General features: G+C 53.6%; 1 protein-coding gene across 1 annotated transcript; it reads left to right on the forward strand.

Moving 5' to 3' along the window:
* Positions 1-83: 83 nt before the first annotated feature.
* On the forward strand, positions 84-14,507 carry LOC108400809 (angiotensin-converting enzyme-like protein Ace3). Its single transcript, XM_073232904.1, is given in 14 exon segments — positions 84-370; positions 1,315-2,903; positions 3,296-3,454; positions 3,721-3,808; positions 4,000-4,143; positions 4,948-5,139; positions 5,253-5,306; positions 5,309-5,349; positions 5,428-5,515; positions 6,352-6,457; positions 7,113-7,211; positions 7,670-7,796; positions 11,248-11,431; positions 11,986-14,507. Coding segments are annotated over 13 exon segments (1,800 nt in total). The 5' UTR covers positions 84-370; positions 1,315-2,744; the 3' UTR covers positions 12,345-14,507.
* The last annotated feature ends 73 nt before the right edge of the window (positions 14,508-14,580 follow it).

Raw genomic sequence — 14,580 nt, forward strand, 5'->3', positions numbered from 1 at the left:
GCCTGGGAAAATGCCCCAGAGGTCTGGCCCCACCACTCTGCACCCACGCCTGTCTTATCTCCAGCCCAGGCAGCCAGCCAGGGTCCTGCCATGGCACACAGCCCCTGTCCAGCTTGGGCACCAGCCCAGCAGGACTCTGGGAAGCAGAGGGGGAGCAGACATTCTGGGCTTCTGGCCCACATTTCCATGTGCTTTGGAAGTCCTGCCCCGGCTGTTCCCATAAATGGCTGGGCCCTCCAGACGGAGGCTCCTTGCTGTCCTCAGGTTCCCTGGGGGAGAGCACCTTGCATGTGCCTGACTCACTGGCAGTGCCAAGCTGGCCCTGTGGTCACCTCAGGCTCCTGCCTGCACCAGCTCCGTGTCCATTTGTGTAAGTAGACAGAGCCACCTGAGTATTGCCCGTGGGGCCCCAGGCCAGGTCCCTTTGCCCCAGTTGGAGAAGGGCCCTAAATGCTGGAACATGGCAGGAACTGGCTCCTGGGCAGGGTTTAGCTGCCAGAGGCACCCCTGCCCGACCCCAGCACATGGCCTCACCCTGAGCCTTCCCTCGGGAGGCCTATATGGGTTTGAGGGAATATCATTTTGAGGAGCATTTTTATAACTCTTACCTCCATGTTTATTGTAGAATACAGAAAACCACGAAGACAATAAAAGCCCTTTATATCAACACCAAGAAATAAGCACTATTGACATGTTAGTGTACATCTTTCCAGCCTTTTTTCTGAGACATATTTCGAGTGGATCACACTGCATTTAGTTGTATGTCCTTTTACCAGTTACCACGGCTAGATCTGTTTTTCAGACATTGAAATGCCAAACCTAGAACCTGGTCAAATGGAAGTTGGCCTGTTTTCTGGGACCAGAGGCTTCCACTGCCAGCCTGGCCCCCTCTGTCAGGACCCTTCACCCTGAGCCTCTTCCCAGTGCTGCAGCCAGGCCTGGCCCCCAGTATCTGTGCCCTAATAGTCTTCAGCCCACAGTTTTTGACCCTGCGATCTCCAGCCACCATATGTGGCTGTGTCTGTGTGTGTACGTGTGTGTCTGTGTGCATGTGTCTATGTGTGTGTTGCACACAGACTTGGTTGTACAGGCCTGTTCCATGGGGCAGGATGTGGAGATGAGGTGTTTTAGATGTAAGAGTGTAGAAGTTTATGACTGCTTAGGACAATGGAATCTGTAAACATATCCTCTAAATAGTTCCGAGCTTTCTACCACCAACTTCTCTAATTAATCCCCTCCCCAGCCTGTTTCGAAAGCTCTTTGTCTGCCAGACAAAGGTCACATCACCCCCTTTCCTATCTTTGTGAACCTCAGGGTAGCATGCTGCTTGTCAGAGCTTGTGGAGAGCATGAGGGCACCAGCATGCAAACCCTAAAGGTCTGAGCTGCAGACGGAGGGCAAAGAAACAACATCGCGGTCACCAAGACCAGCCTTATTCCCTAGTCCTTTTGAAATACTAGAATTCTTCAGACTTCTGTTTCTGCCTCCTCAGATGAGGAGGCAGGGTGGATGAGGCCAGGCCTACCTGGAAGGAGGCAGAGGAAGAGGAGGTGGTGACAGAAGGAAGAGGGGACATTCCAGCATATTCTACAGTGGTCCTGAAGTCTGAGCCCTTCCCTGTGCTGCGCCTGTTGATACCTGTCAGCTGATTGCTCCTCAGTGACCAGCTACCCGGGGCAGAGATGCTTATGGTTGCTGGGCAGTTTCTCAGATCTCCCCACCGCCTCCCAGCCCCCAGCCTTCCTCCAGCTGCTCACTCCCAACCCCAGCCGATCCTGGCTCTAACACAAGTGAATCCAGTGGCTTTGGTTTAGGCCTGAAAAAAATTTAAATAGGTTCCTTGAAAAATTAGAAATAGAACTACCATATGGCAATTCCAATTCTGGATATTTATCTGAAGAAAATCAAATCACTATCTTGAAAAGAGTTCAAGGGCATGCACCCCAAATGGAAGGTACCAGCCCCACAACCTAGCCCTGCTGACCTTCAACCGACTGAGAAGTCATGGGATCAAGCTGTCCCTGGGGAAACAGGTGTAAGGACAAGGCAGGGGAAGGGTCGTGCACAGCCCTGGGGTGGACCACACATCAACCAAGAGAAAAAAGCCAAAAATGTGAACATAGGAGGCCCAGATGGAAGAACATGGAGAAAGAATTGTGCTTCCAGAGTCAAGACCCAGAGCCACTTCTGTCCATCAGCCCAGCCACCTGCTCAGAGATGACCCCCGCCTGTGGAGGGAAGGGTCTCACCCATCCCTGGCCAAGGCCCAAGGGTGGCTCCAGCACCAGAGAGAAGTGACCAAGTACAGTGATACAAGCTCTGGCCCAAAAGTCAGGAGCCCTGGTTCCCCTCTTGGCTCTGCCGCTAACTAGTTCTGTGAACCAGGTTGTATGGCTTGACCATTCAGGACCTCTATTTCCTCACCTGTAAAATGGGGACAGTTGGACTAGAAGATGGGTGGGGGCTTTCCAGTTCTGACATTCGTGGCTGACCCTTTAGCCCCTGACGTCACAACATGGAGCGGGATTGTGATTGGCCCATAGCCTCCCCCAGCTCTGCTGTTCTCTTGGTCATGGACACAAGATGGACGTGCCATGGACCTTCCCTATTTGTGCTCTTCTGTTATGGGCAGCTCTTGCCATGGCTCAGGACTGAGGATGAGCAGACCTCAGGTGGGGCTGGGACCCAGAGGAGCGTAGGATTGGACAAGGGGCCCAGGCAGGGGTGGCCTCTGCTGGGACAGCATGATGCCCATCTCCTCTGCAGACAAGTTCTACAATGAGACCATAGCAAAGATGTTCCTGCAGTTTTATGAGCACACAGCCCAGGTTGTGTGGAACCGGTTCATGGAGGCCACCTGGGACTATGTCACCAACACCACCAAGAAAAATCAGGAGCACATGGTGTGGTACCACCTCCACCCCAGCGCCTTCTCCCCTGCGCTCCCTGGGAGTCTCGGAGGGATGGGGAACCACACCTTCTGCCTCTGCCCAGAGCTAGAGGAAAGAGGGAAGCCCCACAGTACGTGTCAAAGCGCGCTGCAGGCTCTCGGCCTCTTGGCAGCCCTAAGCGTCCTCTGGGCAAGAATCTCTTGCTTTTTTCCTCTCATAAAAAAGTATCACCTCCTTACTTTTTGGGACCTAGACTCCCTCCCTTCTCCCTCTTGGCAAATCTTCAATGATGCTGAGTCCATAAAGTGGGCTTGGGGAGGAGTGAGGGCTGTGGCCCAGGAGTTCAGTGTGGAGCCCCTACTCCCTCCCCCAAATTCCCACGGCAAACGCGGTGCCTCTCCTAGCTGCACAAGGACGTGGAAAAGTCCCAGCACTCGCTGTACTTTGGCAGCCAGGCCGGCTTGTTTGAGATCACCAGGTTCCAGGACCCGACCGTGAGGCGCATGCTGAGTAAGCTGCAGAACAGAGAAAAGGCAGCCCTGACCAAGGACGAGCTCCAGGAGGTGATGGACAGAGCCCCCAGGTCTCTGGGCACATACTCCCAGCCCGGGGGGTGGGTGGGCCAGCCAGGTGGGGACCCAGAGTGTCTGGGGCAGGAGGGAGATCCGAGGGGCAGGGCCAGGGCCCAGAGCTGCCTCTGGAGGAGGAGGGAATCAGAGGCTGGTGGGGCCCCAGCCAGGCCACCTCTCCCAGCTGGTGGGGCTAGCGCCAGGGTGGGCCCATGGGCATGGGCTTGCCCTGGGTGACACCTGTCCCCCCCCCCGCCCAGTACAATAAGCTTCTGGCCTCCATGAAGACAACATACAGCATGGCCCAGGTGTGCCTGAATGAGGGTCCCTGCCTGCCGGTGGAGCCTGGTGAGCACCCCAGCCCTGCCCCCTGCCCAACCACAGACTCTGTAACCCCAGCCCCTCCACGCTGCCTCCCTCGTCCTCCTCCCTGCCCCCACTGTGTTCCCTGACTGAGGGGCAGAAGCTGCCTAGGATGGGTGAGGGCAGAAGGCAGGCCAGTAGTGGGGGTCCCACCTGGGCCCCTTTTCTGGCCACAGACCTCACAGAACTCATGGCCCCCTCCTGGGACCAGAAGGAGTTACTGTGGGCCTGGCAGGGCTGGTGGGATGCCGTGGGTCCCCAGCTTCAAATCACCTTCGAGTGCTACATGCAGCTCAGCAACAAGGCTGCGAAGCTCAGCAGTGAGGCCCCCGACCCCATGCACGAGTCCAGCCTGACCCGCACACTGCTGGGTCTCAGAGCAAGGCCTGGCAGGGGCACAGAGCAATGCCCGTGGTAACCTGGAGGTGGGAACCCTGAGCCCTGCAGCTGGGGAGGGCAAAGGTGGTTCATTCACTGTGTTTTTCTACAAACACAGGTTGAGTACCTGCTCTCTGCCCAGTGCTGGGGAGGTTCTGAGGATGGGCAGGGGAACACACAGAAGGTGCCTGCCCTTTGGGGGCCTTACAGTGCTCTGGAAGACAGGCAATAGTCATGCAAACACACATCTCCAGTTACCACTGGGACACACGCTGAGAAGGAAAGGGCTTTGAGGGAGAATAAGGAGAGGCCTGCTTCAGATGAGTGGCCAGGGAAGGCCTCTCTGACATTTCTCAAGGCCTGAAAGGTGGGAAGGAGCCAGGTAAGCGAGAAGTAAGAGAGCGTTCCAGGCAGCCAGGGGAGGAGCTGGTGTTTGGGAGTATCTGAAATAAGCTAGTGTGGCCAGAGGGCTTGAATGGGTGGGGCTCAGGTGGGTGAGAGGAGCAGGGCCTTACCCAGGCCCTCTCCAACCCGGTGCACAGAATATGTATTTTGCTAAGTGCTTTTCCACTGATCTCAACCAATATGGACAGTGGCCTTAGGAGGTATTTTTTGCATTTGTCTGATGAAGACCCTGAGGATCACGGGTGTCATGTCTCCCCCAGAAGGTACCTCGGTCTCCCACCTGCCAGGCCAGGGCTGGAGTGTGGGTGGTGAGCTCCTCTGAGCCCCCTCTCCTGTCCTAGGTTACAAAGACATGGGGGCCTTGTGGTGGTCCAAGTATGAGCCTGACACACTGGAGCACGACCTGGAGCAGCTCTTCCAGGAGCTGCAGCCGCTCTACCCGAACCTGCACGCCTACGTGTGCCAGGCCCTGCACCACCACTACGGGCCCGTTGCTCATCAACCCGGAGGCCCCATCCCTGCCCACCTACTGGGCAAAGCCTGCTGACTGCAGGGGCCGGGAGGGCAGAAGAAGCCTCCAAGCACATACACAGTAAGGAGAGAAAAGGTCTCCTACCTCCTTTTGGCCCACCCACTCCCCTTCCAGGGAACATGTGGGCTCAGTCCTGGGTCAGCATCGTAGACCTGGTCCTGCCATTCCCAAGGAAGCCCCTGAGGACATCACGAAGATCATGGAAAGCCAGGTCAGTACTCAGCCTCCCTCTGCCCCCGCCCACTCTGTGCCCCTGGGCAGGGCCCCATGCACTGCCTCTCTCCCACAGCGCTGGAAGCTGGAGAAAATGTTCAAAGAGGCTGAAGAATTCTTCACCTCCCTGGGGCTGCTTTCCCCTTCTCCCGAGTTCTGGAAATAATCAATGTTTGGAAAGGCCAACCGATGGGTGGGAGGTGGAGTGCACACCTCCGCATGGGACTTCTATGACGGCAAGGACTTCAGGTGCTCACCCTGTGGCCAGCACTCCCCCGCCTGCACCCCCTATCTTGCCCCCTCCTCTCTCCACCTGTCTGCCTGTCTTAGGAGGTGGGCACAGGGTTGGGCAGGGCTGGAGCCAGGAAGAGCAGGGAACATGATCTGGCAAATGGGAGAGGTGGGCGCAAAAGCAAAGGACTTGGCAAACCCACTGCCCTTTTCCTGGTGCCCGGGTGCCCGTACACACCTGCCTCTGGCTTAGCACCCCCAGGCGTGTCCAAGGTCAGCACCGGCTGCCAAAGGGGCCCACCAGGAGCCAAGCAGCATCGCTCTTGAGAGGCATCCATGTCACACCCCAGCACTGACCCCTGGCTGTTGGATTAGAAAATAAATACCCATGGCCAGGGCCTCTCCATCTCTGCAAGGCCTCAGACTGACTGGCTCAAATCTGCTGGCCACAGCGTGGTGTGGGGAAACCACGAAGAGGCCTGCTAACTCTGCACTGGGCTCCATGTTTACTGAGCCTTTACAACAGCCCATGGCCACTCCCAGAGGAACCTGTGACCAGCCCATGGTCATACAGCAACCCCGGGCGAGCAAGCAGGACTGGGCATTTCTCCCTCTGCCCACTCCCATTCCCAGCCCTGCTTGGATTTCAGGCCTCACTGGTGGGGCTGGCAGTCTTGAGCTTGTGCACCTCCAAGGGCACTTCCGCCAGCCAACTGAGGCACCTGAGGGGCCTTTTCCTTCCCCATCCGCCATACCCACCACCGCCCAGGTGATGGAAACCGGGGGCTGAGGGAGACGGGTGGCGACTCCCTCAGCCTTGGACAAGCTCCTGTCACCTGTCAGGAGAAGAACCGTCCGACTCTGTCAGCCCAGAGGTTGGTTCTCCAGCAAGCCAGTGTTGGAATGATGGGCCCTTTGTGTCATCCCACATGAGTCATTTTATCCCTGTTTTACAATAAGGCTCAGTGACAACCAGTGACTGTCTCATGGTCACACAGCTCCAAGGGGCAAAGCCAGACCTGAACTTGAAAGTTATCAGTATCTGCCAGGGACTAGTTCTGAGTCCTGCCACCAGTTCCCTGATCTCTAAACCTTGGTTTGCTCATCTGTAAAATGGGACTAATTAGTACTAAGCCAAAGGGATGTTACTCTGTTTTCTTCTCCGTCACTCTCACTAGATGACTCACCCTGGTCAGCTGGCCTGCAGCCAAGCCCCATCATTAGGATGCAAGCGGGGACCTTGCCTAGCTCTTTCCCTCCTGTGCCCCCCAGAAGCAGGACGGCGCTGAGTCAATCTGTGTGAAGTGTTCAGCTTGGCTCCTAGCACAGAGGAAGTGCTCAATGTTAACCACTGTTATTATTTTATTCTAATTCCCAGTCCCATATGTTTTTAACCCATTTAATCAATGAAAATGCATTAAGTGTCCTCTGCACACCAGGTCCAGTTTTTATAGCTGTGCAAATGCTTCAAGGTAAAAGACTCTGAAGACCCTCAGGCAGCACTATCAAGCCCCCTCTTCTCCCCACCAGGTTAAAGATCCAGGGCCTCTACCCCTCTATCCCTTGGACAGAGGATGACTTCGACCCAGGTGCCAAGTTCCACATCTCTGCCAGCGTGCCCTACCTACGGTGAAGCTCTGGGCCCTGCCAGCAGAACCAGCCCTGGGAGCTGGGGGATTGGAGGCACCGGAACCAGGCCAAGGAATCCCGGGAAGGCCCTAGATCCAGTTGTCTCTCTGCACCCTGCCCGCCTCCTCCCATCGAGTTGCACAGCCTTCTGAAGGCCATGCCCTAGAATCCTTGGGGCTTTGATATCAGATCCTGTATGGAGGTGATGGTAATATTCTAAAGCATCTTTGCTGTTCCCGAGAGTAGGGCAGGAAGGAGGGAGGCTGAGAAGGAGAGCACTTGCAGGATTCCAGGGCCAGCCTAAGGTGGCACCTTGACAAAGGAGCCTCCACCTGGATTGGGACTGACGGCTGGGCCCTCGCGGCCACTGCGCATCAGAGCTGCCAGCCTCCAACTGGCCCTGGGCTTTCCACTCCTGACACCGACTCCCCAGTCTGCCCTCATGTTCCTCTACCCAGGTACTTCCTCAGCCTGGTGCTCCAGTTTCAATTCCACGAAGCGCTGTGCAAGGCTTCAGGCCACGTGGGGCCATTGCACCAGTGTAACATCTACAACTCTAAGATGGCCAAGAAGCTCCTGGAGTGAGTGTCCTCCTCCCTCATTTGTTCTCAGCGTCCCATCCCTTCCTGCTGGAAGCCTGCCCTGGGCCCCCTCTCCTCACTCCGCCACCCTATATACCCTGGGCAGAGTTTCAGTGAGCTTATACTCTAGTGGACGCTCTTCTTTATGTCAGCCCGCAGTCTCTCCTACAGTAACAAGGCCCATTTCCTTCTATGAAGCCCCTTCCTGGTAACACACACACACAGACACACATACCCACTCACTCACATATACCAATGAATCAAACTGTCCCAGGTAAGCCAGTGCTAGGGTGTGGCCTCAGCCTCCAGTCTTCCATCTGAATCCTGTCTTCTTTCCTTGCAAGGTGCTTGCCTATTCTCTCAGCAGCATTTGATGCACCCTTGGGTGCACTCTGCTGTTCCCATGTCTTCCTGGAGGTACCTGGATCCAGTTTTACAGGGTGACCAGGTTGCTTTTACACCAACCTCTTGGCATGCTCTGGTCAGCATGGGGCCCACTTTGAGCCCCTTCTCACAGTCTTTTTCCTTGCATTTGGTCTCTAGCCCATCCTTTCCATTCCTGCTTCTGTGGAGCTGAGTTTTGGTATTGAAGCAAACCTGGAGGGAGTGAAAGCTGAGCTGATGGTAGGAAGCATTTACTATCACAGGCTGGGCTCTCTAATGGGTCCTCTTACGGAATTTCTCATTGGTAGCTCATAACTTTGCAAAGTGGGTATTATACACATTTCATAAATGATAAAACAGAAGCCAAGACAGGTCATGGGATTACATATCAAGTTGCAAAGTCATGCTTGGAGCCCCACACTGACTCCAGGACACATTATCATTCACCCTGTTGTTTCCATCACAGGTTTGGTGAGGTTAGATCTAGGTCTACTGGTTCCAAGATCAGTGATCCAAACACTGAGACACAGAGCCTGTCCACTGATGAGAGCTTTTCCCCACTGAATTTCAATTGATTCCAATAGGTCCTTTTCACTAATTGATCAAAGTCATCTTGAGTTGTATTTGTGTGTCCTAGAGGGTTAACAAAACATAATCTAGAATCCTTTGCAAATTTAACGAGCATATTTGAGATTCCACAATGTAGTTTTTCAATAACCACTAGGCCACATGGGGCTGCAGGACTGATCCCTCCAGCTTTGCTCCCAGGGAAGCCTGTAGCTTGCATGCCTATTGTCTCCCTAGTCTATTTGCTTTTTCATCTTTTCATACTACATGGATTTAGTCTAGATGACTGCCCAGGTTTGAACTTTTCCGAGTGTGTGGAGCATAAGGGCCTCTGCTTTCTGCATTCATTTCTCTGGCTGCCCATTATTTATTCATTCAGCAAACATTTGCTTGTGCTCTATTTCCAGCAAGGGGCAGTAGACCACAGGCTAAATCTGTAATCACAATAAAAGACCCTGGCAGGTGCACTAGGAAAGGGCTTTGGTGAACAGGCTAAGAGGGTAAGGAGGTCATGTCCAGGGACCTCTGACCCCTAATGCAGGAATGCAAGAAATAGCAGACCTCTGTTTCCTATACCTCAACTCACTTTTAACTGAGCCTTCATCCCACTTGATTGGTGGGACATTTGACCTCAGTCATCCTCATTGCTTCCCTCCCCCACCCCACCAGGGCACACAAGGCTCCCAGGCTCTGACTTAGCAGCAAAGCATGTCATCCCTTGCCAGTCATCACTGGTCATTGCTCCCCAGTCTTTACGCATCGCTGTCCAGCCCCTGGCAAGGGAAGAGCCTGAGTTCCAGGTCTAGGACCGCAAACACCAGCTTCCGGGCAGCGGAGAGGTCTCTGAGAAAGGGTGTGCCATGAGCTTTGAGGGGGTGAGATGGCAGCAGAGTGGAATACGGGCTGTGGAGGGGGAGAGGAAGGGAATGCTTGCCAGGGAGAAGGGGAAGGGCAACATTCTTGGCTGCTTTTTTGCCTAATACATTTAAAACCTGATTTTGCTACTTTTGACTCATCATTCTAAACGCACCAAATTGCCCTGGGCTGGTTCTGCTGAAAACAGAAGGTCAAAGCGGACTTGCTGCAAGTCCCCAAGTTTCCCGCCTCACCCGCCCAGCCGTGGTGGACCTGACCTTGTCCGTGCGGCCCACTGCTGCCACCTTGGAGTTGAGGGCTCTGGGAAGAGCCCACTTGTCACCTTTGTAAGTCTCATGCTCTGCCCATGTGGGCCATCAGCTGGGCTTTGGTCCAACCTCCTCTTCTCCTGCCCTATGAAGGGCTGTTCCTACATAGGTAGGTTCTCAGCGGTCAAGACTTTTCCCAGCGTCAGATCCTTCCTGTCTCCCAGGACCTAGCATCATAAAATCCTCTTATCTAAAGTTAGCCGTGCATTTTTTTTCCTTTTCATCTTGATGGCTTTTCTCCTCCATTTCTCTAGGATCTTAACTACATTCTTTCCCACTGATTTCTGACAAAGATCCACTGACCTTCAGTTTCCCTGTCTCATTCTTTCCCAGTTGTTTATTAAGCTATGTGTATCAGTCTTGGCAAGCTGCAAAGTCCTCTTTCACCACCCTTATGTGACTTAATCCTCACCACATGAAAGGCAGGTATGGGGCCATTTTATTGATGAGGAAACTGAGGCTAAGAGTGGTCATGTTGATTGCCTGAGAGTATGCAGCCTATAAGTTGCTCCGCTGGGACGTGAACCTGGTCCTGTTAGTCTAGACTCCATACTCTGACTTCTAGGCCTCTAGGCCCCTCCTCTCCTGGTCAGATGGGGAAACAGATTGAAAAGGATCAACATATGCCTACTGCTGCCTCTGCAGGGAGCCCTGGGATGGAGGAGCCCAGAGCCCTGGCTTCAGCACACTCTGTACCCCAATTGTAAGTGTGTGGGCCAAGCCTAAGGCTCGACCCCCTGCCACCAAGCACTGGGTGTGCTTTGAGACAGAGCTGACATTTGTGCAGCGCTGCAGGCCGTGCACAGAGCACATCCCACGCTCATTATCTCTCTAATCTTTACAAACACTCCCTGTGAGACAGACAGGGCTGAAGAGCTGCCGCTCCTTACTGACACTGAGCCCCTCATGGCAAATAGTGTCTCAAGACTTTATGCCTACTTAAGTCCAGGCTAATAATAATCATCACAGTAGTGGCAATAATAACAGTAATAAAACAGTAATTAGTAGCTGACATTTGCTGCCTGCATAATATCCTCCCAGCATTGTGTTTATGTCATCATCACAACCCTAGGAGGTAGGTACTGCTATTATCTCCATCTTAAGGATATGGAAACAGAGGGTCAGAAAGGTTAAGTTACTTGCCTAATGTCCCACAGCTACTGAGTGGCAGAATTCAAACCCAAGTTGATCGTACTACAAAATTTGTGATTTTATCCACTATGCGGAACTCTGTGGGCAAAGTCCGGCCAACAAAGCCCTAGGTCAGGGTGGGGCTTACTGAAGGGTCCCAGCAACACTCAGCTGTACCCACTCTCCCAGGGATGTCCTAAACTGGGCTCAAGCAAGCCCTGGCCAGAGGTCCTGGAGAAGATAACTGGGCAGACGGAGGTGTCCACAAAAGCCTTTATGACCTACTTCAGGCCCCTACGGAACTGGCTGGTGACTGAGAATGTGCAGCAGGGGGAGATCCTGGGCTGGCCAGACTTCAACTCTTCCTTTGAAGGTTTGATAATCTGACCCTGGTCCAGCCCCAAACCCTACCCTAGGCTGCCCTGGGTCAGCTCCCACCCAAATGCAGTCTTAACCCCTGGCCCATCCATGACCTGGCTTAAACAAGCACAACACTGCTGCTGCGTAACCCTGTCTGTATCTGATGCAGCCTCAGTCAAGACCACAGCCTGCACCCCAGCCACTGGTTCAGTTACATCCTTGTGCACCATTCATCTAGACTGCCAGGTGGCATCTGAGCACAGGGTGGGCATCTTGCCTTCTGACCTTTGCACAGAGCCACTGCTGGGTGCTATGGGGTATAGAGGAGCTATCTGTCCCCATCTCCTCCTCCTCTTCTTTCCACCCCTCTTTCTCACCTTCCTTCCAGAGCAATGCCCTCACCTGTGGCTTGGAAGGTGGGTCCCTGAAGCTGAGAGTGAAAGCCAGTGGCAGTCATATCCTCTCTGATCACTACAGGGCACCCCAGGGCCTTCTCCCCAGTTCTACCTGCTCTATAAGACTCATGTGTCTTCCACAGAAAAAACATAGATAAGATGACATTCCTAGGTCTGGAGCTGGAACTTGACAAGACCAAATTTGGGCAATGGGTGCTGCTGGCCCTGAGATTTGTCATATTCCTGGTGATCCTACTGCTGGCCTGCAGGCTGCACTCCTTGTAGAAAAGGTCACTGGCCCAGGACACCAATGCACAGGACATCAGTTCACAGGACACCAGTGCATTCAAGACTCCAACCAATACCTACTTCTTGGGCATGGCCATAGAGCCTCACCAGGCTGCCAAAAGACCGTGGATCCTGCTGGGCATCTGCCTCATCCTGATGCTGTGCTCAATCAGCCTGACCATTTGGATTTTCACACAGCACAACAGGAAGCCTCCATGGATGAGAGCTGAATGGTGGGACTAGAAGCCAGTGTGCCTGGTGAGGCTGGGGACAGGAGGAGAATGGCCAAGCCAGAGAGGGATGGGGAGCTGGGGAGGAAACAGCTTTCATGCATAGCGTCCAGCTGCAATTGGGTGTAGCTGTGGCAGATTTGGATACATGGGGGGTTGCAATTGTGTGTTTGAGAGCTCATGTATGTGAGGTCATGTACACAAGCAACTGACCCCATGTGATTCTGTGTATGCCCTGGGTTCCAGGCCAACCTCCTTCCCCTAGGGGTTCAGGAACCACAGTTTTAGTGACCCAGCCTCACTGTAATTCATTCCCAGAGCTGATTCTTCACACAGCTTTTGTTCTTCAAGACCCACTGTGGGGTGGGGCTGAGCTGGAGCTACAGTGCGCAAGTAATGTATGCTCTCGTTAGAAACAAGACACTGCCTCAGTCCCCCTATAAAATGTATTCAAGTAGACCCAGACATTCCTGTACAAGCCACTGGTTCCCATTTCACACAGCACATTTCCTGAGCCCTGTGCTGTGTATATTAGCCCACACATTATTCTGCAGATCTTCTGGCCTGCTCCGTGTGGGGCTGCATAATCCACTTCTAAAAAGGTACTTGTCAGCCTCACAAACTGCCCCACAGCCCTCTCTGCCCCAATCCAGGCCCTCCCAAATGAAGACAGAGGTAGCTGGGCTCTGAGCCAGGCTTGATTAATGATTGACTTCTTTAATATTTAAACAGGGCTCATCTCCAGCCACTCCACTCCAGAGATGGCCTTGTTCAACACACACACCTGCTGCCTGGCCTGTTGCCCTGGGGATCAAGCATAGGGCAAACAACACCTTTTCAGGCTCACTTGGGTAGGGGCGAACTGTAGGAGGACATTTGGAAAATGAGTATCTAGGGACAAGCCTGGGAAGAAAGAGGGCAGGCCTCTGCTCCTACTCCTCTGGGCCCCTTCTTTCCAGCCTTGGTCTGCCTGCCATGGGGATTCCACACCCAATACATGGAGACTCACTGAGTTTGGACTGAGGCCTCAGGGATTCCTGGGGAGGCTGAGAATCAGTGCCTGTCAGAAATTAGGGGAATTTTGAGGGGAAGTGACATCATAGCCAGTAACCACAGAGAGGAGGCACCAGGGCTGCAGCTGAGCTGGTGGGAGGGTGGCCAAAGGATGGGACTAGTTCTTTCTAGATGAAGGATCTGAGCCCAGGGGTTCAGGGACAAGAGGGACTGGGCTGAGATCTCCATGGACACTACCTCTGCTCAGGTTTCAAGAGACTTTTCTGAGCTCTGGCTGAGCTCAAGCATTTCTTACTCGGGCCACAGGCCCCACAGTACCCTGGTTTGATCTCTCTGTCACTGCTTCTTCTGTGCTATAATGTCCTAATTTGTCCCCATGACTTGCTGTTAGTTCTGTAAGGGCAGAACACCCCTCAGGAGTGTGCCCCTGTGCCAGCACAGGTTATGGTAAGTAATGGGAACTTGTAAAATGTTTGAATAAGTAAGTAAATGAATGAATGTGTCCCCTGCTCAAGTCCCTCCTCAGAGCTCAGCATCCCACACACTGAGCCCATGAGAAATAGCCCCACCTTTCCTCCACAGCCAGCCTGCTCCCCCCGTACAGGGGCAGCCAGGACAACTTTGCTCCCCCCACCCAGGAGGCCACAGTTGTAGCCCTCCCATCTGCCAGCCACAGTGGACAACGAGGCCCCCATCAGGCTTGTGGCTCTGTGTAGCAAAGGCACACCCAGCCCAGGACTCCAAGCCTCTCACCTGGACCAGCAAAAACCTTACTGAGCCGTCTTGTTCATCCTCCATCCCCTACCTGCCACTGTAAAGTTTCTTTCACCAGAATATTTCCTTCATGTCTAACTGCTTAAGAACTTCGTTGTCATCAATGAAATCTCGATGTTCAAAATGGCATCTGAGGGTCTCTATCAGTTCCCCTTTTCACCAGCTTCAGCTCTCTCACTCCCTCGCTCAGCCTCTTTGCACTGATTCCACCAGCCTTTGCCTATGGGACATGCTGCATTTGAACACTTGCCCTCCAAGGCCTGGCTCAGAGCTGGTCATTGGACCCTCTGCAAAGCGCCAAGCCCACCGAGATGCTTCAGTGAACAGTGGTACTCTTCTTTCCCTCCTCTCCAAGAAGCCTATTTCAATAAACCTCACCCCATCCCCATCTGCTTCTTCTAATGTAATCATTTTCAGTCAGTACTCAGACACTTTTATCAGTGGTCATTTGCTAATAGGTG

The sequence above is a fragment of the Manis javanica genome, chromosome 4 (assembly GCF_040802235.1).
Source record: "Manis javanica isolate MJ-LG chromosome 4, MJ_LKY, whole genome shotgun sequence".
Lineage (NCBI taxonomy): Eukaryota > Metazoa > Chordata > Mammalia > Pholidota > Manidae > Manis > Manis javanica.